We start from the raw sequence: 27,328 nt of genomic DNA on the forward strand, positions 1-27,328 counted from the left end.
AGATCTCAGCCTTGATGAAAGCCTGACTCCCTGCATGTAAAGCATTCAAATATGCAGAAAAAAAGATGGAACTAATTGTAGCACCTTCTAGAAAGGAGGACCATCACGCCGAGCAGAAGGCGATTTAGGATCATAGAAAGTATATGGCCCAGAAAAAGGCCATTTAGCTCACCGTGTCTATGCCAGCCGAAAAATGAGCCACCCAGCCTAATCTCACTTTCCAGCATTTGGTCCATAGCCCTGCAGGTTACAGCACTTCCAAACACCTTTTAAATGAGTTGAGAGTTTCTGCCTCTACTACCCTTTCAAGCAGAGAGTTCCAGACCCCCACAACCATCTGGATGAAAAAATAATGGAAATAGGCCCTTCCCATCCACTGTATCCAGATCCCTCAGAATTTTGTACATCTCAATCAAATCTCCCCTCAGTCTCCTCTGTTCCAAGGAGAACAACCCCAGCCTATCCAACCTTTCCTCATAGCTGCATGAGAGAACTCATCCAGGTATTGAACCCGGGACCTCTCGCATACTAATTCAATGAAAACCCAAAGTGAAAATCAAATCCCTAGACTTTTAGAATTAGCATTTGAGACTAATACAAAAATGAAATACTGCAGATGATGGATATCTGAAATAAAATAAAAAAATAACTATATTCAGGTCAGGCAGCACCTGAGGAGAGAAAAACAGTTAGGTCTGTGACTATCATCAGAACTCAGTATGAGGAAAAAGTAGCGTTTTTAATTATTTCGTGGGGTGTGGGTGTCACTGGCTAGGCAAGTATTTATTGCCCATCCCTAATTGCCCTCACGAAGGTGGTAGTGAGCCACCGCCTTCCACTGCTGCAGGCCATGTGGTGTAGGTACACACAGTACTGTTAAGAAGTGAGTTCTAGAATTAGAATAATTATTCTAGGACCCAGCGACAGTTTCCCTCCAAGTCATTCCTTCAATAACAGATAGTGATGTTCCCATTATGTAATTTTAAGACACTTTGCCTTTTTTCACTGATTTTTATTACCTGATGCCATTAATACTTGTTTAACACACTGGATGAGAAACATCAGGTTTTGTTAGTGGGATACAGCTATGTCCTGATTCTTTTTAAAAAAAAAACTTGCCTTATGCTCTATGTCAAGTTTTGAACAAGATTACTCAAATGCATAGTTATCTCATTAGAGACTATATCAGTATTTATTAAATGAGGTGCTTATTGTAGATTTTTCAAATCCCCAAAGCGCATAGGAGCGCAGGGATCACTGCTGCCTAGTAAACCATGACCTTAGTCTCGGGTTTGAGACCCTGGTCCTCAAATATTCTTTTCTTCAGTTGGCAGAAGGCTGAGCTGGCACATTGGAGGTGAATTTTGTCTATATCTACCTTCGAGACGTGGCTCCCAAAATATGGAAAATGGTCCAGGTTTTGCAGAATCTCACCATTGATCTTAATCAACAGGGGGAGGTGTGTTACTGTAGGAGCTGGTAGGAAGAGGACCTTAATTTTCAGGGTATTCAGTGAAAGGTCCATTTTCTTGTGTTTCAGAGAAGGAGTTGACAATGACCTGGAACTCGGTTTCTGAATGAGCACACACACAAGTATCATCTGCGTACTGAAGCTCTAAGACTGAGGTTGGAGTAGTTTTGTTTTGGATTGAAGGCAGTGTAGGGTGAATAGTTTCCTGTCTGTTCTGTAGATTATCTCCATGCCTGGGGTAATTTACTGGAGGTGAGGTGCAGTATTGCAGTGAAGAAAATGAAGAAGAGGATTGGTGCAATGACACAACCTTGTTTGGCCCCAGTCTTCACTGAGATAGGGTCTGTGATGGCTCTGTTGATGTGGATCATAGCTTGCATGTTATTGTGGAGTAGGCAGAGGATGGTGACAAATTTATTAGGACAGTCAGGTTTAAGGATAAAGTTCCATAAGCCTTCATGGTTGACAAGAGTAAAAAGCTTTTGTGAGGTTGGGAAAGGCCATATACAGCGGTTGGTGCTGTTCCTTGCATTTTGTTTGAATTTGCCGAGCAGTGAAGATCATGTCTATGGTACCTCTTGATAGTGAAAACCACACTGCGACTCTGGAAGAAGCCCTTTGGCCACTGGGAGGAGACAATTAAGGAGGATCCTTGCAATGATCTTTTCTGCGGCAGACAACAGGAAGGCTCCTCTAGTTAACACAGTCAGACAACCTACAGAAGGCACCTCAGCACTGGAGAAGTACCATCAGTGGTGCCTTTGCAGGATCCTCCAAATGTGGTTCAACAGCAGTTCCCTCTCCCAAGCCAACATGCCTAGCATCGAGCCACTAATCACTCAACTAGCTTTGCTGGAAAGGACATGTTGTTCATATGCCTAACACCAGACTCTCAAGACAACTGTTCTATTCAGAACTCGTTAATGACAGGAGACTCTCAGAATGAGGATGAAAGCACCTTAAGCAGATCTGGCTATTACAGCAGAGGGCAGAATTATAACAGCAACATTTTCCAGGTCAGCAGAAATGCTTTAGGGATGTCCTCAAAGTATCCCTGATGAAATAAAATGCCCCCACCAACTCATGGGAGTCCTTGGTTTGTGACTCATCAAAATGGAGAAGGATTATTCAGGAAAGGCACTGAACACATTGAGAGACTTCGTCAGGAACAGAGGCGAAGTTGAGGCATTGAAGAGAGTGCACAAACCTCCAAACAACTTGTCTGCCTGACCTTTCAAGCACCACCTGCTTGTGGCAGAGTCTGCAGATCACGCATTGGATTTATCAGCCATATCGAAACCCATGGAAGCAAGTCATTCTCGATCTCGAGGGACTGCCTAAGAAACTATTTTACATTAAATTTCAACTCTCTTTAGTGTCCTCACCAAATCTAAAGCAAGTAGTACTGTTTAAATTCCTTAACTTGTGGCAATCTTCACTACTTCAGTTGTACACACTGTTGAAGTGCAAGCACTATCTAGCACTACACAGTCAAAAGGATGTCTCAACTCACTGGAGACAGTGCGCTGCAATATCAAGCCCCGTTGCTCCCCGAGCCGTGACAAATGTGAAAAAGTTTGATCAACCCACCTAATTGTTTAATTTAGGTTAACAGAATACGAGCACCAGGTTTGTAAATTTAATAAGTAAATAACTGTTTATTGAACGAATTGTCTTTAACCAGTGGCAAAAGAAAGAAATAGGAACTGCTAATTTCCAACTCTATAACCTAAACACACACAACATGGATTTTAAGGGTGGGTAAAACAGTTCAATAGCACCAATTCCGGACTACACGATTTGACGGGTTGATTTTGATCGATGTCTTCCAAATTCCTTTTAGTTCTTTGTTGATGACACGAAGTGGCCTTCAGGCACTTTGTCTTTAGTTTACTGGTTGAGCACTTGCCTTTCAATGTCTCTAACAGTGATTTTCCCCTTTGCCTCATGGCAGGGGTTTTCAGAGAGAGTGCAGGTTATGGAGATATATGAGGAGAAAAAGTCAGCTAGCTATTTAGAATTACTGAAATCTTATACACACTGGAATAAGAGGTTTCAGGTGTTTTTCCTGTTGGGCTAGGAGCTATTCTACTGCACTGCTCTCGTACAAATCTTGGTCACCTGGCCAGGAGCCAATTAAAATGTTGCCATGCAGTTCCCCTTTAGACCAGACTCCTCCTTGGCACCATCCTGTCTTTCATGGCACACTCTGTCCCAGGACAGCAACATTGTATATATCCCTCACACTGTTCCAGTAGACTGTCCTTCAAACTGCAGCCATTGTAATTTTAATCCACAGTCCAACAGAAATAAAAAGATATATTCTTTACATGCCTCCACCCTTAAAAGAGATAAAACGCCATTTCAAAAATGCGTTTCATCGCAAGGTCTGTGACACATGGACAACAAAACACGAGACTTACTTCCATTCATCCTCTCTCCCCCTAAACAATCTTCAGCATTTCTTACCCCTTTAACTTATTTTATTATTTTACACCCGGGACAATGCATCTGTGATCACATTATCTTTGCTGGCAATGTGAACAATCTATACATTGAATGGTTGAAACAATAGACTTTTCAATGAACACCAGTGGATTATGGTCAGTATAGATTAGTGTTTCTTTGTTATCACATTGGACATAAACTTTAAAGTGTTGAAGAGACAACAGAATTGCTAGAGTTTCTTTTTCTACTGTAGTGTACTTCCTCTGATATTGATTTAGTTTCTTGAAAAAGTACCCCACTGGCTTCACCATCCTTAATTTATCATCTTATAATAGAACTGCACCTACCCCCAAGTCACTAGCATCAATTGCCATTTTAAAAGACTTGATAAACACTGGCAGCCAACACTGGTTCATTTATTAAAATTGCCTTCAGCTTGTTAAAGGCTGCTTGGCATTCTGCTGACCATACCACTTTTGCCTGTTTTCTTAAATTGGTGAGAGGTACAGCTATTGTGCTGAAGTTAGGCACAAACTCCCTATAACACCTACACGTTTGCAAAAACCTCATGATTTCTCGTTTAGGTTTAGGAATGGGGAATTCTAATAGATTGTTCACTTTTGCTGTTCTTGGCAACACTTCCCTTGTCCTATGATGTGACCTCGGTAAATTACCCTTGCTTTTGTGAATTCGCTTTTGGTCAGATTGATGACTAAGCCAGCCAACTGTAGCTGCTTAAACAGGTCTCTAATTGCTTTACAAGCTCTTCCCATGTGTTATTATATATTATAACACCAACTAAATAAGCCACACAGCTATGTACTACAGCTACTTTATGTGCTGCTGTGAGTTTTTCTAGAAACATGGACACAAAATCCAACATGGAGGATTCGTTTTTCTGCTTTAGAAATTTTTCCTTAATTATTTTTAATGGACCTCTTATTTCATGGCCATAGATCAATTCAAATTGACTAAATTCAGTAGATTCATTTGGGGAATCTTTGGTAGTAAATAGTAAGAAATTTAATCCTTTGTCCCAATCCTTTGGGTATTCATGAAAATAAGTCTTAATCATGGTTTTGAGAGCCTAATGGTATCTCTGTAAAGCTCCCTTTGTCTGCAAATATAGGCGATAGATTTTAGTTGTTTGATACCCAAATTGTGGATTGTGTCTTGGAAAATTTCAGACATGAAGTTACAATCTGACCAAGGTTCTATTTCAATCGGTAGGCCGTAACGAGTGAAAAACTGAGTTAACTTTCCCACTACCGCTTTAGCTGTAATTGTCCTTAAAGGAATAGCTTCTGGAAATTGGGTTGTCATATCCATGATTGTAAGGATATACTGATGTCCTGCTTTTGTTTTGGGTAATGGTACTACACAACCTACTAGTACGTGACTGAATGGTTCTTCAAAAACTGGTATGGGTATTAAAGGTGCTGGTTTGATTATGTGTTGAGGTTTACTTACTACCTGACATGTATGACATGTTTTGCAAAATTGCACTCCATCCTTATGAAGTCTTGGATAGGTAAAATGCCAGTTCATTGATGCTTGGGTTTTCCGTATTCCTACATATCCTGCCATAAGGATTTCATGTACTACTCGCAATATCTCCTTACAATATTTGGGTGGTACCACTCTCTGATGAACAAGCATCCATTCCTCATCCACAGGTCTGTGAGGGTGTCTCCACTTCCTCATCAGAACTGCGCTTTTAATATAATAGCACTCTGGAACTCCTTCAGCCTCAGCTTCAGTGTGAGCTGACTGTGCTATCTTATTTAACTCTGGATCTGCTTTCTGAGCTTCAATTAATGAAGACATGCCAAACACTTCCTTTGAATTATCCTCATTCTTAAAGAAAGTTTTAGCTACTCTAATGTCTGCTCATGGTATTGTTTTGACCTCTGGTGATGGACTTTTGTCAGCCATTGCTTTCGTCACCACACGCGGTGGAAAAATACCAGGAACTTGTTCTTGTAACTGTTCTGTCTTTTTAGCCACTCACGGATTTTCCGTCCTTATGGGCGAAGCTCTAACCTTCACTCCTGCCAAATCATTGTCCAGGAGTAAATCGACTCCATCCATAGGTAATTTCTTAACCATCCCTACAACCATTGATCCAGATGACAAACCACACTCCAATTGCACTTTGTACAATGGAACTGGGATATACTCTCCACTTATCCCGTTTACCAATACTTTAGCTTTCATTTAACTCTCTGGAGGGAAAATTAGGTCTTTCTCCAGCAAAAGAGTTTGAGTAGCCCTGTGTCAGATGATAAAGTCATGGGTTTAGCTGTAGCATTTGATGAAAAGGGGGTTATCTTTCCTTTAGACAAAAACCTTTTATATTTCCTCTACCTTATTCACCACCTGCATTCACAGCAGTGTTTACCTCCAGACCCTTATTTGTAGTTAAAGCTACATTTTGACCCATGGCATTTTCTTTTTGAGTTCCCTTTTCGGACTCTTTCTCTCAAACTCCAATAAGTCCCATGGGCTTCCCTTGCAACTTCCAGCATTCTGAACGAACGTGTCCTACTTTATTACAATGGAAACACTTAGGACTTTGAGTGTTACCTCCACCCTCATTACCTTCCTTCCTGATCTGGGGAGGAAATCTCAAGGTATTCCCAGTTATCCATTCTTTACCCTGGCTATCTGCCTTCCTTTCACTTCTACTTTCTATCCTTTTCAAATTTATGGGGTGATGGAAAAAGGTTTAGTTTTATGGATCAGCTCATAATCGACAGCCATTACTGCTGCTTGTCTAGCAGTTGCAACCCTTTGGTCTTCAAAATGGGTTCTTATTACAGAAGGTAGGGAGTTTTTAAATCCTTCCAAGAGAGTGGTCTCTCTGAGAACTTCATGGGTAGCTTCAACTCCTAATGCTTGTATCCACCTGTCAAAGCTACTTTGCTTAACCCTTTCAAATTCAATATAAGTTTGCCCAGGCTGTTTCCTTAAATTACAAAACTTTTTTGTGTGTATGGTTCAGGGACCACCTTATGTACCAAAAGGGCCTTTTTCACCATATCTTAATCATCATAAACCTCCTCTGACAGTGAAGCATAAATGTCCTGTGCTCTACCTGTCAATTTGCTCTGGGTGAGCAATGTCCAGTTTTCCTTTGGTCAGTTCATCTATTTAGCTATCTTCTCAAATGAAATAAAGAATGCTTCAGTATCCCTTTCCTCAAACTTTGGAAGAGCTTGTACAAATTTAAACATGTCCCTACTGGGTCCTAATCTGGAAATAAGTCCTGTCTCATTTATTGGTGTCTCTTTTCAACTGCCAGGATTCTAAGTTGGAATTCTCTCCCTCTCTCTTTTTCTCTTTAGTGCCTGTCTAACCTTGCCATTTCTAACTCCCTTTGAAATGCTCTCTCTCTTTCCTTTTCTTTTTCTTTCTCTGCCTTTTCTTTTTCTGCTGCCTCTAGTTCCAATTTTTTTTATTGGCAACTGAATTTGAGCCCATTCCAATGATCCACCCCTTGGAGATCTCTGTCACTTGGGTATTCCTTCCAATTTCAAATGTTGTGCCATCTCTTCGATTATCTCTGCCTTCCTAGCTTTGACAGGAAACCCTACTCTTAATTTACTTGCCAATTTGATTAACCTGGTTTTTGGGATCCCTTGTAAAATCTCCAGGCACATCCTTTCCACTTGCAGGAAAGCTTTAGTGGTTTCCAGTGCCATCTTATTTTTGATGGTACAAACCTGGTGTTTCCTTTAAGTGGTTATTACTTACTAAATTGTTCCAATGATATCTCAGCGAAGCCCCCGAACTTTGTCACAATTCACTGGGCATAGTGTGCTGCAACATTAAGCCCCACTGCTCCCTGGGCCATGACAAATGTGAAAAAGTTTGATCAACCCACCTAACTGTTTAATTTAGGTTAACAGAATATGAGCACCAGGTTTGTAAACTTAATAAGTAACTTAACTGTTTATTGAACAAATTGTCTTTAACCAGTGGCAAAGGAAAGAAGCATGAACTGCTAATTTCTAAATCTATAACCTAAACTCTTCCCCTTCTTAAATCCCTATACACATACGTACAAGACATATAAAACATACAAAACATGGATTTTAAGGGTAGGCGAAAACAATTCAATGGTACCAATTCCAGAGTACAGGATTCGATGAATTGATTTTGATTGATGTCTTTTAAATTCCTTTCAGTTCTTTGTTGATGACATGAGGTGGTCTTCCAGCACTTTTAGTCTTTAGTTCATTGGTTGAGCACATGCCTTTCAATGTCTCTTAACAGTGATTTTCTCCTTTGCCTCTTGGCAGGGGTTTTCAAAGAGAGAGCAGGCTATAAGAGATATGTGGAGAAAAAGCCAGCTAGGTATTATTGTAGAATTACTGGAACCCTCACACACAGAAGCAAGGTGTTTTTCCTTTCAGGCTAGGAGCCATTCTGCTGACCATACACCCTGGTCACCTGGTCAGGAGCCAATTAAAATGATGTTGCCAGGCAGTTCCCCTTTAGATCAGACCCTTCCTCGGCATCATCCTGTCTTTTATGGCACACTCTGTTCCAGGGCAGCAACATTGTATATATCCCTCACACTGTTCCAGTAGACTGTCCTTCAAACTGCAGCCATTGTAATTTTAATCCACAGTCTAACAGAAATAAAAGATATGTTCTTTACAAGGAGCACAGGACTAAAATTCTTTGTGATCGGCATAATTTGTTAGATTCATCACTATCTTTATCTTTCTCAGAATTCTCTGCATCATCATTTTGAAGATCCTGCCTCTCCTATTTGCGCAGTTGATTACATAATGATACTTTTGAGTCCCAGCTGAGGCACCTATTAACTACTGTTCCTTGAGCATTCCTGGGATTCATTTGCCTACTGTTGCTGTTATACTTCTGTCCTCTGCTGTAATAACCAGACCTGCTTAAGGTGCTTTCATCCTCATTCCATTTGCCTTTTAACCTTCCATTGTATTGACAACTGCACCTTAGTGCAATCCAGCAATACCACTGATCCAGTGATCCTTAAACTGAATTTTGTCAATTTTTAAACAGTCTGTTGAAGTCCATGACATATATTAACTTTGCCAATTGTCTTCCTGTCCAACTCACTCCTCCACTGCTGATCCCATTGACTCTGCCAGTGGTTCAGCTCTCACCGCACCCCTCTACACATCCATGTCCAGAATGTCTGTTCACTTGTGAGCAAGACCCCACATCCATGAGGTTATTGTGTATGATTGCATCGAAGTCATGGCCTTAATGGCAACCTGGCTGAGGGGTGATGAGAACTTTCCCTTTAATGAAGCCTCCCCGCCTGGCTACATCTTCCAACACTCACCCATGGTGGTGTTGCACTTATCACAAGGTCACACCTTGACTTGACCCCTTACCCTTCTGGCACTTTCTCCTCCTTTGAGCATCTTGCCTTATTTCACCCTCTGAAAATTGTCATTATGTACTGTACTACCCTAGGCCCAACCATCTTCAGTTGCTCCAACAATGACCTTCCTTCCACCATTAGGTCAGAAGTGGTGACGTGCAATCATCAGCAAATGATGTTCACCATGTGCAACTCTTCAGTTACTGAAGAAGTCCATGTCCAAACGCAGCAAGACCTGAACAATATCCAGGCTTGGGCTGACAAGTGGCAAGTAACACTCACGCCACACAAGTGCCAGGCAATGACCGTCCCCAACAAGAGAGAATCTAACCATTGTCCCTTGACATTCAATGGCATTTACTCGCTGAATCCCCCCACTGTCAACATCCTGGGAGTTACCATTGACCAGAAACTGAACTGGACTAGCCATATAAATACTGTGGCTACAAGAGCAGGTCAGAGGCTAGGAATCCTGCATAAGTAACTCACCACCTGACTCCCCAAAGTCCACCATCTACAAGACAGAAGCCAGGAGTGTGATGGAATTCTCTCCACTTGCCTGGTTGAGTGCAGCTTCAACAACACCCAAGAAGCTTGACACCATCCAGGACAAAGCAGCCTGTTTGATTGGCACTCCTTCCACAAACATTCACTCCCTCCACTACTGACGACGAACAGTGGCAGCAGTGTGTAACATCTACAAGGTGCACCCAGAAACTCATCAAGCCTCCTTAGACAGCACCTTCCAAACCCACAACTGCTACTGTCTAGAAGGACAAGGACAGCAGATACATGGGAACGCTACCACCTGGAAGTTCCCCTCCAAGCCACTCACCATCCTGACTTGAAACACTGCTGTTCCTTCACTGTTGCTGGATGAAAATCCTGGATCTCCCTCCCTAACAACACTGTGGGTGTACTTACACTACAGGGACTGCAGCGGTTCAAGGCGGCTGCTCACCACCACCTTCTCAAGGGCAATTAGGGATGATCAGTAAAATGCTGGCCTAGCTAGCGATGCCCACATCTCATTTTTAAAAAAAAAAGATAACATTTTTATTGTATCACCGAGGTTTTTTTCACTGTTTTCCCCCCTCAGCCTTGGCACCGAACAATTTCTCATCCTCTATGATTTCAACCTTTATCTCCACTCATCCTGATTTCGACCCTCTGAGTTCGCTGCCCTTTTATCCTCCCTAAATCTCTCCCGCCATGTAAACTCCTCAACCCATATTCACGGCTACCCCCTTGATCTTGCCATTGCACATGGTCTTGCTGCCCCCGTAACTTCAATCTCAGATAACACTAACTCTGATCACTTTCTTGCATCACTCACCACCCACGGCCACCTTCCATACCCCAACCCTACCTCCTTCTGTATCCATCCTTGGGAAAAGCTTTTCCCCAATTCACTTAGAACAGCACTTTCAAAATCCCAACTATTTAGCCTTGACCCTCTATTTGCTGCAACTTTTCTGCAGCTACTGATTTACTCAACTGCGCCCTTACCGTCACCTTTGATATCCTGGTCCTGAATAAAACCGTTACCCTTGCTCATCCTGGCCATTCCCCCCATATGGCCCTCTTCTCTCACTAAAGTCCAAGGGATGCAGACTTGAAAGAATATGGCCTTCAAACAGTGCTGGATCCTACTCTCGATCTGCTCAAACTACTCATTATTCCAGGATCATCCTAGAATGCAAAGATTATGTTCTCGACTACAGACCATCTTCTTAAATCCCCCTTCCCCTACCCCCTCCACTCTCCTCTTCAACAAAAGTGTGAGAAACTCATGGACTTCTTTGTCACTAAGATTGAGGCAATATGATCAGCTGTCTCTGCTGTCACCCTCCCTCCCACTAGCCTGCCTGGCCAAAACTTCTGTAATGCTCCCTCCCTGCTCTAGCCCTGAACTTGCTAGAGTTTTCATGAGTTTCTCTCCTATTTCCCCTCATGCCCTCTCTGAACTCATCTTGTCCATGAGCCCCACCTCCTGTTCCTTTGATCCTATTCCCACTAAACTGCTGCTGTTTCAACTGCCCCTCCTGGTCCCCTTGTTAGACGATATTGTAAACGGTTCTGTCTTAAGGTGTTGTCCCTCTCTTTTAAATCTGCTGTCATCACCCTTCTTCCTCCCAAAAAACTAACCCTTGACCCCTCCATCTTTGCAAACTACCATCCCATCTCCAACCTCGCTTTCCTCTCCAAAGTCTTTGAATGTGTTGTCACCTTCCAAATCCATTCCCATCTTTCCCAGAATGCCATGTTTGAATCTCCAATCAGGTTTCTGCCTTTGCCACAGGACCGAAATGGCTCTTGTGAAACTCTCAGATGACGTCCTATATGACTGTGACAAAGATAAACTCTCCTTCCTTGTCCTTCTTGACTTGTCCGCAGCCTTTGACAGGGTTTACTGCACCATCGTGCTCCAACATGTCCCCACTGTCATCCAGCCAGGTGAGATTGCTCTGGCATGATTCTGTTCTTATCTAGAATGGTTGCTAGAAAATCACTGACATTGGCTTCTTTTCCTGCTCCCACACAGTTACGCCAAATTATCAATCCTTGGCCCCCTTCTATTTCTCTTCTACGTGCTGTTCCTTGGTGACACTCAAAGGCACATTAGTTTTCACGCGGGGGAGCTGGTGGCATCGTGGTAATGTCACTGGACTGGTAATCCAGAGGCCCAGGCCAGTTCTCTGGGCACATGGGTTCAAATCCCATCATGGCAGTTGGTGGAATTTAAATTCAATTAATGGAATTGAAGCTAGTCTCAGTAAGGGTGACCATGAAGCTATCACCGATTGTTGTAAAAGCCCATCTGGTTCACTAATGTCCTTTAGGGAAGGAATTCTGCTGTCCTTGCCTGATCTGTCCTAGGTGTGATTCCAGATCCACAGCAATGTGCTCTTATGTGCCTCTGAATTGGCCTAGCAAGCCACTCCATTCAAACCCATTTAGGAATGGGCAACAAATACTAGCCTTGCCAGTGATGTCCACATCCCATGAAAGAATAAGTTTAAAAAAAAATGTATGCAGTTCTATTGCACCACCATCTCTCTCGACTTCTCCAACTTCAGGTACTGGATGAGCAGAAATTTCTTCCAGTTATATATTGGTACGTCTGAAGCCATTATTTTCGTCCCTCCGTCCAGACTCCATGCTCTAGCTACTGACTCCATCCCTTTCTTTGGAAATAGTCTGAGATTAAGCCAGTCTCTTTGCTACCCTGGTGTCACATTTGATCCTGAGACGAACTTCCAACCTCATATTTGTGGTATCTTTAAGGCTGCCTATTTGTACTTCCGTAATATCGCCTGACTTTGCCCCTTCTCATCTCATCCGCTGTGAAACCCGCATCCATGCTTTTATTACCTCTAGGTTCAACTATTCCAATGCACTCCTGTTTTGTCTCCAAAATTCTACCCTCCGTAAATTTGAGGCCACCCAAAATTCTGCTACTCGTTCTTAACTTGCAGCAATTCCCATTCCCCTATCATTGCCAGTGCTCGCTGACTTATATTGGCTCCCGGTCAAGGACTGTCTTGAGTTTAACATTTTTATCCTTGTTTTCAAGTCCCTCCCTATCTCTGTAATCTCCCTCAATCCTACAACCCTGTGAGATATGTGCTCTTCTCTAATTCTGGCCCCTTGAACATCCCTAATCATAATTGCTCCACCATTGGTGGCTATCCCTTTAGCTACCTAGGCTCCAAGCTCTGGAATTCCCTGCCTATACCTTTCCTCCTTGCTTACCTCCTTTAAGATACGCCTTAAAACCTACCTCTTAGGTCAGATGACAAAAAGCTTGATCAAATATCTCCCTATGTGGCTCAGTGTGAGACTTTGTTTAATAATGATGCGGTGAAGTGCCATGGGATGTACATTACATTAAATGTGCTATATAAATGTAAGTTGTTGTTGTATATGCCTCCATAGAATAACCATATGTTTTCAAAGTCTACCATGGCTCAGAGACATTTAGTAGATCATCTTTCTTATAAATTTTACTCAAGAAGTCTAATAGAAGGGTTAACCGTCATCACTATGCAATTGACTTGCATTTGAGGCACTAGAACAAAGATTCACTAAATTGGTCCCTGGGATGAGGGGGTTTGGCTTTTATTCTCTGGAGGTTGTAAGAATGAGGTGATCTCATTGAAATATACAAGATCCTGAGTAGACATTGAGAGACTGTTTCAGCTGGTCAAGGAATGTAAACCATGATACAGCCTCAGGATAAGGGGTTGATCATTTAGTACTGAGATGAGGAGAAATAACTTCACTCAAAGGGTTGTGAATCTTCGGAATTCCTAACCCCAGAGTGTTGTGGATGCTCAATTTGTTAAATATATTTAAGCCTGGTATAGACAAATGTTTGGTCTCTTGGAATTGAGGGTATGGAGAGCAGATGGGAAAGTGGAGTTGAAGCCCAAAATCAGCCATGATTGCATTGAATGGTGGAGCAGCTTCGACAACCCATATGGTCTACTCCTGCCCCTCTTGTGTTCTTGAGTTCAACTCGCGAAATACTTCTTGCTTCTGGTAGGAAGCGACAATGTCAAGACATTGCCCTGTTTCCTCTTTTGTAACCCTTGTCCATATATCCACTTTGCTTTTCCACTGGTCAAGTGGTTCAGACTCAGAACTTAACCATACCGTAGCAATTTACACTTGCTTTCTGCCATTTCTTTTGGCTACTAGGATTGTAGCTTTTAAGACTGAAAATGTTTTTCTTCTTCTCTAACTTTCACCTTTAGGTAACCATTGTCTGCTCCCAGGTTCTATTCCAGAAAGCCTGTTGGTGATGGACAGAACTGGAACCAATCTTTGTATACTTCTAGAGTTACAGATTTCAAGCATATACCTCCTCACCCAACAACCACAATTTTAGTCTGTGTTTTTTTTCCTTCTTTCGTGGATGTGGGCTTCACTGACAAGGCCAGCATTTGTTTCCCATCCCTAATTGCCCTTGAACTGAGTGGCTTACTAGGCCATTTCAGTGGGCAGTTAAGAGTCAACCACATTACTGTGGGTCTGGAGTCACATGTGGGCCAGAGCAGGTAAGGATGACAGATTTCCTTTCCTAAAGGACTTTATTGAATCAGATGGGTTATGACAGCTGATGACTACCTTTTATATTCCAGATTTTATTATTTGAATTTAAATTACACCAGATGCTGTGGTGGGATTTGAATCCATGTCTCTTGGATTGGCTGGGCCTTTGAATTACTAGCTCAGTGACATTACCATTACCCTACTGTCTGCCCTGTTAATGTCCACCATCTGTATACAATTAAACATAATTAATAAATAATTGACAGTTCCTTTTTGGCAGTCCCTTGGGGTTGAGGATGACTTCCTTCTACTCTGGTTCGATGGGTTCTGAGATGGTTGATAAGTCCAATGAGCAATCTGCAGACTCTGTCACATGTGGGGCAGGTGGTGCTGGAGGGTCAGGTAGATGAGTTGTTTGGAGGTTTGTGTGTTCTCTCCTTCACCTTGACTTTGCCTTTGTGTGTTCCTGATGAAGTGTCTCTGCTTGGTATCTTCCTGAATGAACCTTCTCCAAGGTTATAAGACATGAGTCATTGGGGATGTTTGGTCTCTTCAGGGATTCCTAAATTCCGATGACCTCCTGGGAGTCTCCTGCCATGGCGAGTTCCAAGTAGAGCAATTGCTTAGAGTCTGGTAATAGGCATACAAATGACATGATCGGTGGAGAGGAGCACAGTTGACGTTTCAAGTCCGTATGACTCTTCAACAGAACTAATTAAAAATAGAGAAGGGGTGAAATATAAGCTGGTTTAAGGTGGGGGGGCGGGTGGGGGGGGTTGGGACAAGAAGAGCTAGGTAGAGGACCAGTGATAGGTGGAGATAACCAAAAGATGTCACAGACAAAAGGACAAAGAGGTGTTGAAGGTGGTGATATTATCTAAAGGAATGTGCTAATTAAGGGTAGAAAGCAGGACAAGCAAGGTACAGATAGCCCTAGTGGGGGTGGGGTGGGGTGAAGGAATCGAAAAAGGCTAAAAGGTAGAGATAAAACAATGGTTGGAAACACATTTAAAAATAATAAAAATAGGTGGGAAAAGAAAAATCTATATAAATTATTGGAAAAAACAAAAAGGAGGGGGAAAAATCAGAAAGTGGGTGGGGATGGAGGTGAGAGTTCATGATCTAAAGTTGTTGAACTCAATATTCAGTCCGGAAGGCTGTAAAGCGCCCAGTCGGAAGATGAGGTGCTGTTCCTCCAGTTTGCGTTGAGCTTCACTTGAACAATGCAGCAAGCCAAGGACGGACATGTGGGCATGAGAGCAGGATGGAGTGTTGAAATGGCAAGTGACAGGGAAGCCTGGGTAATGCTTGCGGACAGACCGAAGGTGTTCTGCAAAGCGATCACCCAGTCTGCGTTTGGTCTCTCCAATGTAGAGGAAACCGCATTGGGAGCAACGAATGCAGTAGACTAAGTTGAGGAAAGTGCAAGTGAAATGCTGCTTCACTTGAAATGAGTGTTTGGGCCCTTGGACGGTGAGGAGAGGGTAAGTGAAGGGGCCTTCTGCGGTTGCATGGGAAGGTGCCGTGGGAGGGGGTTGAGGTGTAGGAGGTGATGGAGGAGTGGACCAGGGTGTCACGGAGGTGCGGTTTCCTCTACATTGGAGAGACCAAACGCAGACTGGGTGACCGCTTTGCAGAACACCTTTGGTCTGTCCGCAAGCATTACCCAGACCTCCCTGTCGCTTGCCATTTCAACACTCCACCCTGCTCTCATGCCCACATGTCCGTCCTTGGCTTGCTGCATTGTTCCAGTGAAGCTCAACGCAAACTGGAGGAACAGCACCTCATCTTCTGACTAGGCACTTTACAGCCTTCCGGACTGAATATTGAGTTCAACAACTTTAGATCATGAACTCTTTCCTCCATCCCCACCCCCTTTCTGATTTTTCCCCCTCCTTTTTGTTTTTTCCAATAATTTATATAGATTTTTCTTTTCCCACCTATTTCCATCCATTGTTTTATCTCTACCTTTTAGCCTTTTTCGATTCCTTCACCCCACCCCACCCCCACTAGGGCTATCTGTACCTTGATGTCCTGCTTTCTACCCTTAATTAGCACATTCCTTTAGATAATATCACCACCTTCAACACCTCTTTGTCCTTTTGTCTATGACATCTTTTGGTTATCGCCACCTATCACTGGCCCTCTACCTAGCTCTTCTTGTCCCAACCCCACCCCCCACCCCAAAACCAGCTTATATTTCACCCCCTCTCTATTTTTAATTAGTTCTGTTGAAGAGTCATGTGGACTCGAAACGTCAACTGTGCTCCTCTCCACCGATGCTGCCAGACATGCTGAGTTTTTCCAGTATTTTTGTTTTTGTTTCTGTTTTGGATTTCCAGCATCCGCAGTTCTTTGCTTTTATTACAAATGACATGTCCTGCCCTGCGGAATTGGTTTTGATTGACTAGCTGACTAGCGCCTCAATTCTGGCATGTTTGCTTGGGAGGGGAAGCTGCTATTGGACTGCCTTTCTTGCCACAGGATTTGGAGGATTTTGTGAAGGCACTGGAATTGACAATTACCACTGCAATTGTGTCCGAGGATCAAGCTCAGGCGCCAGCAGAGGAGGCAGATGAGGACCTTGAGATCACCAGACGGTTCCCAGGTAGACTACACCTGGAAAGGACACTCTGCCATCTAATTGAAGACCACTTTTGAGAGACACCCTCCACTGTCAGACTTTGAAATAATTATCACATCTTACCTTCCATGCCTGAGGATTCATCCGTTCAACCATTTGCATTAAATCCCTTTAACCCCCTTTCCCAGGAAGATCACTATGAAAAAAATTCTATCTCTACCTGAGTACCAACATCACTCTTTATCTACAGCAAAAATAACATGATACAACCAACAGCACTTAGAAATATTAAACTATTCATCCTGGTGTGTACCCTTAGCAGCTACAAGTGCTCTTGCCTACTCTGGCATTTATATGAAGTACAGCCTGAGTGGAGGAGCATACGAGGTGGATGACTGCTGAGATCTGAAGAGGGCAGTTCAGGTATCCTTCTATGACGCCCTCAAGAGGCTATGGGCTGCAATGGTCTTGCTTTTTGTTCCACCGTCTCAGCAAGGGCTTAAGAAGTCTGGGCTGCCTGGCTGACAGGCAGCTGAGTGGTGGGGAGGGAGCAGGAACTCTGCCATCTGGAGAGAGGCCAATGGTTTCCTGCTTCATGATTTCCAAGCTACTACCTTGGGCTTTTCTGTTCAGCCAACCTAGTGATCTGCTGGGGGGCAAATCTTTGGGCATCTGCGACACTGTGTGCAAGCCCCTTTCAACTAAGGAGCCCAGAGCTCCAATGGCAGCTGCCTAGGACTCCACTGCAGCACTTTGCACTGTCTGCATTTTCTGTGGATCAGCAATGGAAGCTGTTTGGGCATCTGTTGCAGTACTTTGGAGTTAATTGGAAGCTGCAATGGTTGCAGTGGAAGCTGTGACACGTGTCGTCGGATGCAGTATGATGTCGGGCTCCACACGTCAATGGCTGGAATTGCTCAGGCTCTCCACACTGGACAGGACCTGTTCCAGACTGTACGTCAAGCCATGGACCAACCTAGAAGTGGGCTCCTCCATCTCCCGCCACAACCCTAAGTTTTCAGGCCAGCTGTCTATTGCGCCAGGCATTTGGGTTGTCAAACCCACTCGCCATCTTCTGAAGTTTGGCCTTGCAAGGCCCTCATCTGACTCCTCTACAACAAAATGAATGTGCAGCCTTGCCTCCACCCTCCCCAACCTGCAGGCAAGGTGGCACCTGATGTGTCCCACCCAGTGTGGCTGCTGCCCAATAGTGCCTGGTGCGTCTCGCTGTGAGGATCTGCCTCGACTGGTCCATCTCCTTCCACATCTGTCGTAGGACATCCGGTCTCCACCAGGACCTCTAGTGCCATGCCTGAAAACCTGTACACTCTTTCCCTTGGTCTTTGAGCCAACTTGAAACTTTGTTGTGTGTCAGTCAGTGTACTCAATGCCTACATTACATACACCACTACAGGAAAATTGCTTCTAATTGATGCTTGATTGCTAAATCTGCAGTTGACTGTTTTAGCGCTTCCAGACACATTGAAATCATGGGAATGATCAATTCACTCTAAAATTGCAGGCTTAAATGTGGGTTTCTTATTAGCACAGTATAGTCCCTTATCGTAGCTCTCAAATGTTGTAGTACTTGGAATATTTTCATGAATTTCTTTCACTGTTGCATAGGCAAAATATATCTGTTGATGTATTCAAAGTCTCACCCATGGGATCATTTACTGACCACAAATCTTCCTTCCTGTATTGCAATTGGGTATAATGCTTTTTATGTCTGTATATAGTGGAAACTGTCTACGTATGCATTTAAGATTGGAATTCTTATGTAAAGCATTTCCTATAATGATGTAGTTGTAGATCTTCCAGTAGATGGCACTGTGGTGCTTCCTGTTCCCATTGCTGAGCCTGCATTAACCTCAAAACTTCCTCTCTGGCAACTTCAGCTACTTCGTAATTTGCCTGTAAGTTTCTCAACTTGTTTCAAAATTATATTTCTATTTAATATTTGTGCTACAGTCAATGGTATAAATTGTGATCATATTTATACTTTGTTGCCTGGTAGCTTATGGGCTCTCGGGGCCCCAACTTGCTAATAAACGTGTTGCGCTGAACCTGTTCTTGATTTTCTTGGCTGTTTGCCCCACCAATTTTTCTCTGACTAAACATTTTAAGACCGCACTCTTTCCCCAGTTTCTTCTTTCTGGGCTTCTAACCAATCCCCTGGCACACATGAGTGTTCCACTGACTACACATTTCTCAGTTGCCTGAGATAAAATTGGTGCTGGTTCAGTACCCTGCCTTTACTCTTATTTGTGTTTGTTCTGCTAAAATTTCACCCCAGTGTCTTTGCAGCACTCCTAGAGGCTGGGCAATCGGATAGCTTATGGCAGTTGAATTTTGGTAAGGTTGTTTTGACAGAATCTTCCAATCCTAAAATCTCTACCAGAATCTCAGAATTGTTATGGTGCAGAAGGAAGGCATTTGGCCCATCATGTCTGCACCAGCTCTCTGAGCATTTTAACTTAGTGCCAATCTCCTGCCTTTTCCTCATAACCCTGCACGTTGTTTCTATTTAACTAATCATCCAATGCCCTCTTGAATGCTTCAATTGAACCTACCTCCGCCACACTTCCAGGAAGTGCATTCCAAACCGTAACTACTCGTTATGTGAAAAAGTTTTTTTCTCACCTCGCATTTGCTTCTTTTGCTAAACCGTTTAAAACTGTGCCCTCTGGTTCTCGATCCATTTATGAGCAGGAACAGTTTCTTCCTATCTACTCTGTCCAGTCCCCTCATGATTTTGAAAAGTCCTCTTAGCCTTCTCCTCTCTAAGGAAAACAGTCTCAACTTCTCCGATCTTTCCTCATAACTGAAGTATTTCAATCCTAGAATCATCCTCGTATACCTCTTCTTCACTCTCTCCAATGCATTCACATCCTTCCAATAGTGTGGCACCCAGAACTGCACACAATACTCCAGCTGAGGCCTAACCAATGTCTTATATAAGTTCATCAAAACCTCCCTGCTCTTTTACTCTATGCCTCCTATTGATGAAGCCTAGAATACTGTATGCTTTAGAAACAGCTCTCTCTATCTGTCCTGCCACCTTTAATAACTTATGTACATAAACACCCAGACCCCTCTGCTCCTGCACACCCTTTAGAATTGTATCCATTATTTTATCCTGCCTCTCCATGTTCTTTGTACCAAAGTGTATCCACCTCACACTTCTCCACGTTGGACTTCATCTGCCACCTATTGGCCCACTCCACCAATGTGTCAGTGTCCTTTTGAAGTTCTACACTGTCCTCGCAGTTTACAATTCTCCCAAATTTTGTGTCATCAGCAAACTTTGCAATTGTCCCCTGCACACCATATATAAAGCGAAGGTACCAATACAGACCCCGGGGAGCTCCATTACAAACCTCCTTCCAGCCTGAAAAATATCCATTTAACTATTACTCTGTTTCCTTTCCCTCAGCCAATTTTGTATCTACATTGCTACTGTCATGAAGAACAACAGCAGCAGGTGCATAGGAACACCACAACCTGCAAATTCTTCTCCCAAGCCACACAGAGTCCTGGCTTGTCAATAAATCTCTGGTTCTTCACTATAGCTGCGTCAAAGTCCTGTAATTCCCTCCTTAACTCCCTGTGGGAGTACCTTCACATATGGGCTGCAGTGATGTAAGAAGCCAGCTCACCTCCACCTTTTCTAGGGTTATTAGGGGTGGTCAATAAATGCTGGAATTGCCAGTGATGCCCACATCCCATGAACAAATAGTAAAAAAAGCTTAATCATGCCCCTCAGGATGTCCCAGATGACTTCACATCCAATTAATTGCTTTTTATTTGAAGTGTAGTTGCTTTTGTTACCTGGATATAGCATCTCAGACAATAAATTCAACAGATCATTAGACTGTCAGTATTTTGGTTAGTGAAAGGATATTGGTCAGAATGTTCTTTGAAGAGTGCTATAGCTTTACATTCACTGTACCCAATAGAGCATGCAGATGGTTTATCTCCTACCTGAAGGACTACGCCTTCAACAATACAGCACTGAAATCATAGTGTGCTAAAGTATCTGTCTGCATGATTCTTTAAAATTTAGGATGGGGTTTGAACCCATTGGCATCTGACTTCGAGGCAGTGTTACCAGCTGAGTAAAAAGCAGGATTGTCTTCCTTGCTGCAAATGTGTGTGGTTTTGGAACAAAGTAATTTGATTTACTGAATTTGAGATGATTATCTGCTTAATTTCAGGCTCAGGACAGTGCATTGTACAATTTGAGGCATTCAGGCAGATACTATTTTTGTCCAAAATTTCTGCTTAAAAATGCTTTGTAATTTACTTGTATTAGAAGCTTATGGTGTCCAACTTTTTCTTGCATGTATCATCCAGATGGCCACAAGTTTTACTTGTGTATTTTCAGAATCCTTTCATGCATGAAGGCAAAGGATTGTTGATATGCCAGATAATTATTTGTGCACTAAATACTCTTGCAGTCCCTTTCCATTGCACCACATTGGCTTGGGGAGGGGGTGGCTGTTTAAAATATATTTGATTCCTATTCTGGAAAAACAGAAACAATGTTTGTTTAATGGCCAACAGAAAAGTTTAGTTAAAAACAAAAAACTGCGGATGCTGGAAATCCAAAACAAAAATAGAATTACCTGGAAAAACTCAGCAGGTCTGGCAGCATTGGCGGAGAAGAAAAAAGTTGACGTTTCGAGTCCTCATGACCCTCCAACAGAACTGAGTAATATTAGGAGAGGGGTGAAATATAAGTTGGTTTAAGGTGGGGGGAGAGAAGTGTGGTGGGGGGCGGTGGTGTGGTTGTAGGGACAAGCAAGCAGTGATAGGAGCAGATAATCAAAAGATGTCACAGACAAAAGAACAAAGAGGTGCTGAAGGTGGTGATATTATCTAAACGAATGTGCTAATTAAGAATGGATGGCAGGACACACAAGGTACAGCTCTAGTGGGGGTGGAAAGACTAACAGGGCATAAAAGGTATAGATTTTAAAATAATGGAAATAGGTGGGAAAAGAAAAATCTATATAAATTATTGGAAAAAACAAAAGGAAGGGAGAAGAAACAGAAAGGGGGTGGTGATGGAGGAGGGAGTTCAAGATCTAAAGTTGTTGAATTCAAAATTCAGTCCGGAAGTCTGTAAAGTGCCTAGTTGGAAGATGAGGTGCTGTTCCTCCAGTTTGTGTTGGGCTTCACTGGAACAATGCAGCAAGCCAAGGACAGACATGTGGGCAAGAGAGCAGGGTGGAGTGTTAAAATGGCAAGCGACAGGGAGGTTTGGGTCTTTCTTGCGGACAGAACGCAGGTGTTCTGCAAAGCGGTCGCCCAGTTTGCGTTTGATCTCTCCAATGTAGAGGAGACCGTTTAGAAAAGTTTAGTTGCTCAGAGTAATATCCAAATTTTCACTAAATGTTACCGTAAAATGTTGCTAACAGTTGGCACTCCATTGTCCCGTCATTCCTGATAGTTTCATTTGTTCTATCTTTCCTAGAAATTGACCTTAAGATCATGCATTAGAATTACAACCTATTTTTAGTACCAAGATAGTCAAATGTACGTAGAAGCCTATTTAAGCGAGTTTTTGAAAAGTTGCAGGTGTCTTGAGGAACTGTACCACAACAAGGGTTAGTCTTCAGGAGGGAAGGCAAGAAAATTGATATAAAGAAATAAAAATGCAGAATATTCAGCAGAATTTAATCTTGTGATTTAAGTAATATGATACAGTATATTGGACTTTGTTCTAATTGTATATATGCCTTTTTTCCTGTTAGGCTCGTGAATTAAAAAGAATAGCTGACCAGAAAAAACTTCAGTGCAGTGACTTTTGTGTTCTGACAGCTGACCTTACTATTGACACATTCGTTCACCACTTCAATCATTTAGTAAAACTGGAAACGACTCCACCAAAACAGCAGAAAAAAATTCTCTTGGATAAAGCAGATGTGGGCTTGGCAATGCCGCAGGTAGGTTTGTAAACTCTTACCGTACAGATCCTAACTTTGAAGCATTCCTGTAACACTGCACTGTTTGCTTGCACTCAGAAGGTATTTGAATCGCAGTTTACAATATTTAAAAAAAAATACATTGCTATTTGCACCCAAAGACTGAAATTTTAGCTTTTCATACAAAATTAGAATGGTTATGATTTTGCCACCTGCTTTAGAATTTGAATTAAAACAAGAATAAAATATGTACTATTGATGTAGAGAGATAATTAATGCAGGTATATAACACATTTCAATGCTGCTGTGCAGATGAATTTGAAAAGCGGTTTATAATCTAGAGGATAAAATAGTTAAAATGTTGCATTTTTCATCATCGTTATTATTACTTGTTTTATGGTTGGAAGTCTACCTGATGGCTTGAAGGCTATGATACATGATTTTGTTTTTCAGCAAATTTTACTTTAAAATCATATATGAATAGTATTGATTAGCATTTACAGCACAGGAACATGTCATTCAGTCCATCTGATACATACCATTGTTATGCTCTGCATGAACCTCTTTCCTTCTTTATCTAACTCCATTAATATGTTTTTATGTTCCTTTCTCCCTCATGTGTCTGTTACAGCTTCTCATTATATGCATCAATGCTATTCACCTCAGCTACTCCTTGTGGTGGTGAGTTCCACATTCACATACACTCTGGGTAAAGAAGTTTCTTCGGTTCCCTATTGGGTTTATTAATGACTACCATGGCCTGTAGTTCTGGTCTCTTCACAATGGAAACATCTTTTGATGGGCTACCTTATTAAACCCTTTCATATTCTTGAAGGCCTCTATCAGGTTTCTTTGGAAAAAGAAGAGCAAAGCCTGTTCAATTTTACCTGTTAGGTATAACCTTTCAGTCCTGTTATTATTCTAGTAAAATTTGTTTGCACCTACACCTGTGTCTCTATATTCTCATTATAGTGTGGAGACAAGTATACTCCTATTAGTGTGATAGATTCCTCTTTATCTTTTTATTTCAATCCACATGAATTGTTTCTAAATTTCTGTTTGTTATGGTTTTATTCTACTACCATTGTTATCTTTAAATAGTGAAGCTCCCCACCCCATCTTTCTTCCCTATCCTTTCTGGTTATGCTATAACCTCCAATATTTGGTTGGCATTCCTGTTCTTTAGTCATGTTTCGGTTATTCCTACTACATCTGGTTCTTTGTTATAGATTATTGTTTCCAGTTCCGCCGTTTTATTTTGGATGTTGTGTATGTTGCTATTCAGACAGTTTAGTTTGTCTATAGGTAGTTCCTTCTCCTCTATTTTTAACTGTCCTTTTTTGGTTTTTCATAAACCGTATTTATTCCCTGGCCATTTATGTTACCCTTGTTCCTTTCCTTTACCTAACTGGTATTCTTATTTCCTATTTCTTTCACCTTCAAACTTGCATCCTTTTCACCAGGCCCCAGTACTACAGCTCTTTCCTGTCCCATTAGGTGTGCCAGTGTCTTGATAGACACTAGTCTTTCAGCTGTATATTCACCTTCATGATCTGCCTATCCTTATGCCAGTAAGCATGTGGCTCAAGTAGTAATCCTGAAAATGCTATCCATGGAGCCCTTCTCCTTCCATCCTTTTCCTTTTGATGTCATTGGCCCCAACATGGACTATGCCAAGGTGGGATCATGACAACTGGATTGCTCTCAGTCTCATTCCACATTCCTTCCCAGTTTCTATGAAATATCTTTTACCTTTTACGCTAGTAAAGGTACTAGGATACCTCTAGATTGAGGTCCTCCTAGACTGTCGGTTGCGACTGCATTTATATTTGCACAAAGCAAGCTAAGTATCTCTATTACCACAAAAAGCAACATGCTTTCACTTTACACAGGCTCATTACATCTTAAGTTAGGTTATGCTGTGGAAGAGTGAAATGATATCTATTCTCCACCCTCACTACAACATACAACATAATAAACGCTGTAACACTGCAACACATTCTACACCAATACACTGTTTCCTTTCCTTCCTTCTTACCAACTACCTAATTTTGGCAATTGGGAAGAAAAGAAAATCTGTGCAACTTTCTGAGCCAGGTTTTTATACTGATTTTGTAGATTGGCAAAAGCACTGATCCTGGTACCTGCTTTTCATCTCAATATTTTTCACTCTTGCTATCAGAAAACTGTTAAGTGCTCACAGGTAAATTGAATTCTGGCAGTTTCAGGTGAAGCATTAGTGTGTTTGATTCCATAATGTACTTTAATATTAGTTGTAATTTTGTAAGGTGTGGAACTGAATTTGGAGTGGCGCAAAATTATGTTTTTAGTATGGGAGGTTATTTCAAAACTCAGAATAGGAAGTTTTAAGCATCAAGGGCGCAAGAGTAAGGAATAACACGCTGTCATAATTCACAAAACATTAGTAGCACAACTTCATGATTACTGCAAATAAATCTCAGTTGTGTACATAAAAATATTTTTAATAAACTACTCTATTAATGCTTTGGGTATCCTTTTATTTTATAGCCCAACATTAGTGGAATGGATCCTCCATTTGGGGATGCCTTTTGTAACCGCCCATTTCCAGACCAGGCCTTAACCAGTACAGATTTGTTGGGGAATAATTCGGATCCTGATTTCATGTACGAACTGGTAAGATTTATAGTATACAAATAAATCAACAGCTTGTTTACTCTGGATGTTTCATTTGCTACGTGCTAATTTTACTCTTTGTAGTTTTCTGTATTTTTTTCCAGTTGTCTCCCTATTTGTCTTGAAGGCACTAGCTTTTTATGGGGTATGGTTCCATTGATTTCAGACCCACTCTTAATATTTTGCACAGCTGGCCATTCTTCATATTTAGTTCTAGATGAGATGTGTTTGCAGGCTGTTAACCCTGAGAGCAAGATTACTATAAAGGCTGATTCTATCTATTCCAGAGTCCACACACTATTTTCTAGTAGGGGTTATTGAATAGCACTGAGAGAGGGAATTTTGTTAATGTTTTATTTGCCTAACTGATTGTGGGGTACCAAGACAAAAAGTCATGACCCTCCTGGGGCCCCAGCTGAAATCAGGCAGTTTAAAACAAATTGTGAATTAAATCTGCATTTTTTTTTTTCTGTCTATATGCCAAGGTTTCTTTACCCACTAGGGTCAGCAATCCAGTTGTGAACAAACACAACTACAATCTTAAGAATGCTGTGCAGAGTTGAATCGACCATATCTTCCAGCTGTAGTTAAATAGCATTCTGGTTACATTATAAAACTTATTTCTGTTGTCTGGGCAGGAGGGGAAAACTTACTTTGAGAATTTTTTTTGTTTTCCCCAATCTACATAATGCCTTGTTTTTAATAGAATGTTTTCATTTCTTTCAGGATCGAGAGATGACTTACACTCAGAGCTCAAGAGATGATCCTCTTACTTTGGGAGATTGTAAAGACATTGAAATTTTAGAGCCTTTAAATGAACTATTAGATTCGGATCCTTCCTATAATTCAAACTGGGAGCAGTGGGACACATGCTGGGAAGACTTAACAAAATACACCAAATTAACTAGCTATGACATTTGGGGAACTAAGGAAGTGGACTTCCTTGGGCTAGATGACTTTTCCAGTCCTTATCAAAACGAAGAGGTCATCAGCAGGACGCCAACTTTGGCCCAGCTAAACTGCGAAGATTCACAGCCTGTTTTAGATTCATTATATCATCCCGATTTATTGAAGAGTTTAAATCAGAATTCATTAACCTCTTCCTTGGCTGGGAAAAAACTTACAACAAATAGGGCAGCGCCACCAGTGTCATCTGCCAGAAGTCCCTGTATAGATGCGTGCTTACCTGAGACTACCCAAAAGGTAGCCAAATCTGTTTGTTCAAATGCAACTGTGGACATCAGCAACAAACTTCAGCCCCTTAACACCAAAATAGGGTCTGTTCTTGTGGATAACAAAGACTTTGTTAAAAAAGCTAAAGTGTGGATCAATCCAGCACCACTTGGTAAATCAACTTTGGGTGCTACCCAGGTTCACAGTGACTTACCAGATGATTCCTGTTGTAGTGATATTGGAACTGCAGTCAGGAAACTAGAGAAAAAGAGTGCAGAAAGTATTTACTCCAATAAAACACCCACAGTATTCAAAGAAGCCAATGACCTGAATACTCAAACTGAAACAGTCGAAATTTTATCACCACCTGTCTCTGATCATACTCAGAAAAAGGAAGAGCACAATTATTCTTTGTTTGTTTCTGATGGTTTGAATGAACAGTCTCCTAGTATTGAGCAGGAAGCAGAAGATGATGAAGATGAAGAAGACGATGAGGACCATGATGAAGGATTTGGTAGTGAGCATGAGTACAGTGATAATGAGGAAGATGACGATGATGATGATGAGGAGGAAGACAAGGATGATGATGTCAGTGACACCTTCTCTGAACCAGGTACTTGAGATTTATTGTG

General features: G+C 41.9%; 1 protein-coding gene across 5 annotated transcripts in view; it reads left to right on the forward strand.

The window, feature by feature from the left end:
- Positions 1-27,328, forward strand: part of crebrf (creb3 regulatory factor) — a 73,332-nt gene that overhangs the window by 10,203 nt on the left and 35,801 nt on the right. For 4 of the 5 annotated variants that reach the window (XR_013577774.1, XM_078550592.1, XM_078550594.1 and 1 more), the window contains exons 2-4: positions 22,698-22,889; positions 25,398-25,523; positions 26,250-27,309. Coding sequence is in view for 4 of the 5 variants with exons in the window: in XM_078550592.1 (XP_078406718.1) it covers positions 22,881-22,889; positions 25,398-25,523; positions 26,250-27,309 (1,195 nt within the window). In the remaining variant the exon portion in view is untranslated. Of the gene's footprint in view, positions 1-14,338; positions 14,360-22,697; positions 22,890-25,397; positions 25,524-26,249; positions 27,310-27,328 lie in introns of those variants that run through there. The other variant, XM_078550595.1, reaches the window with a different exon arrangement.

The sequence above is a fragment of the Cetorhinus maximus genome, chromosome 10 (genome assembly GCF_964194155.1).
Source record: "Cetorhinus maximus chromosome 10, sCetMax3.hap1.1, whole genome shotgun sequence".
Taxonomy (NCBI): domain Eukaryota; kingdom Metazoa; phylum Chordata; class Chondrichthyes; order Lamniformes; family Cetorhinidae; genus Cetorhinus; species Cetorhinus maximus.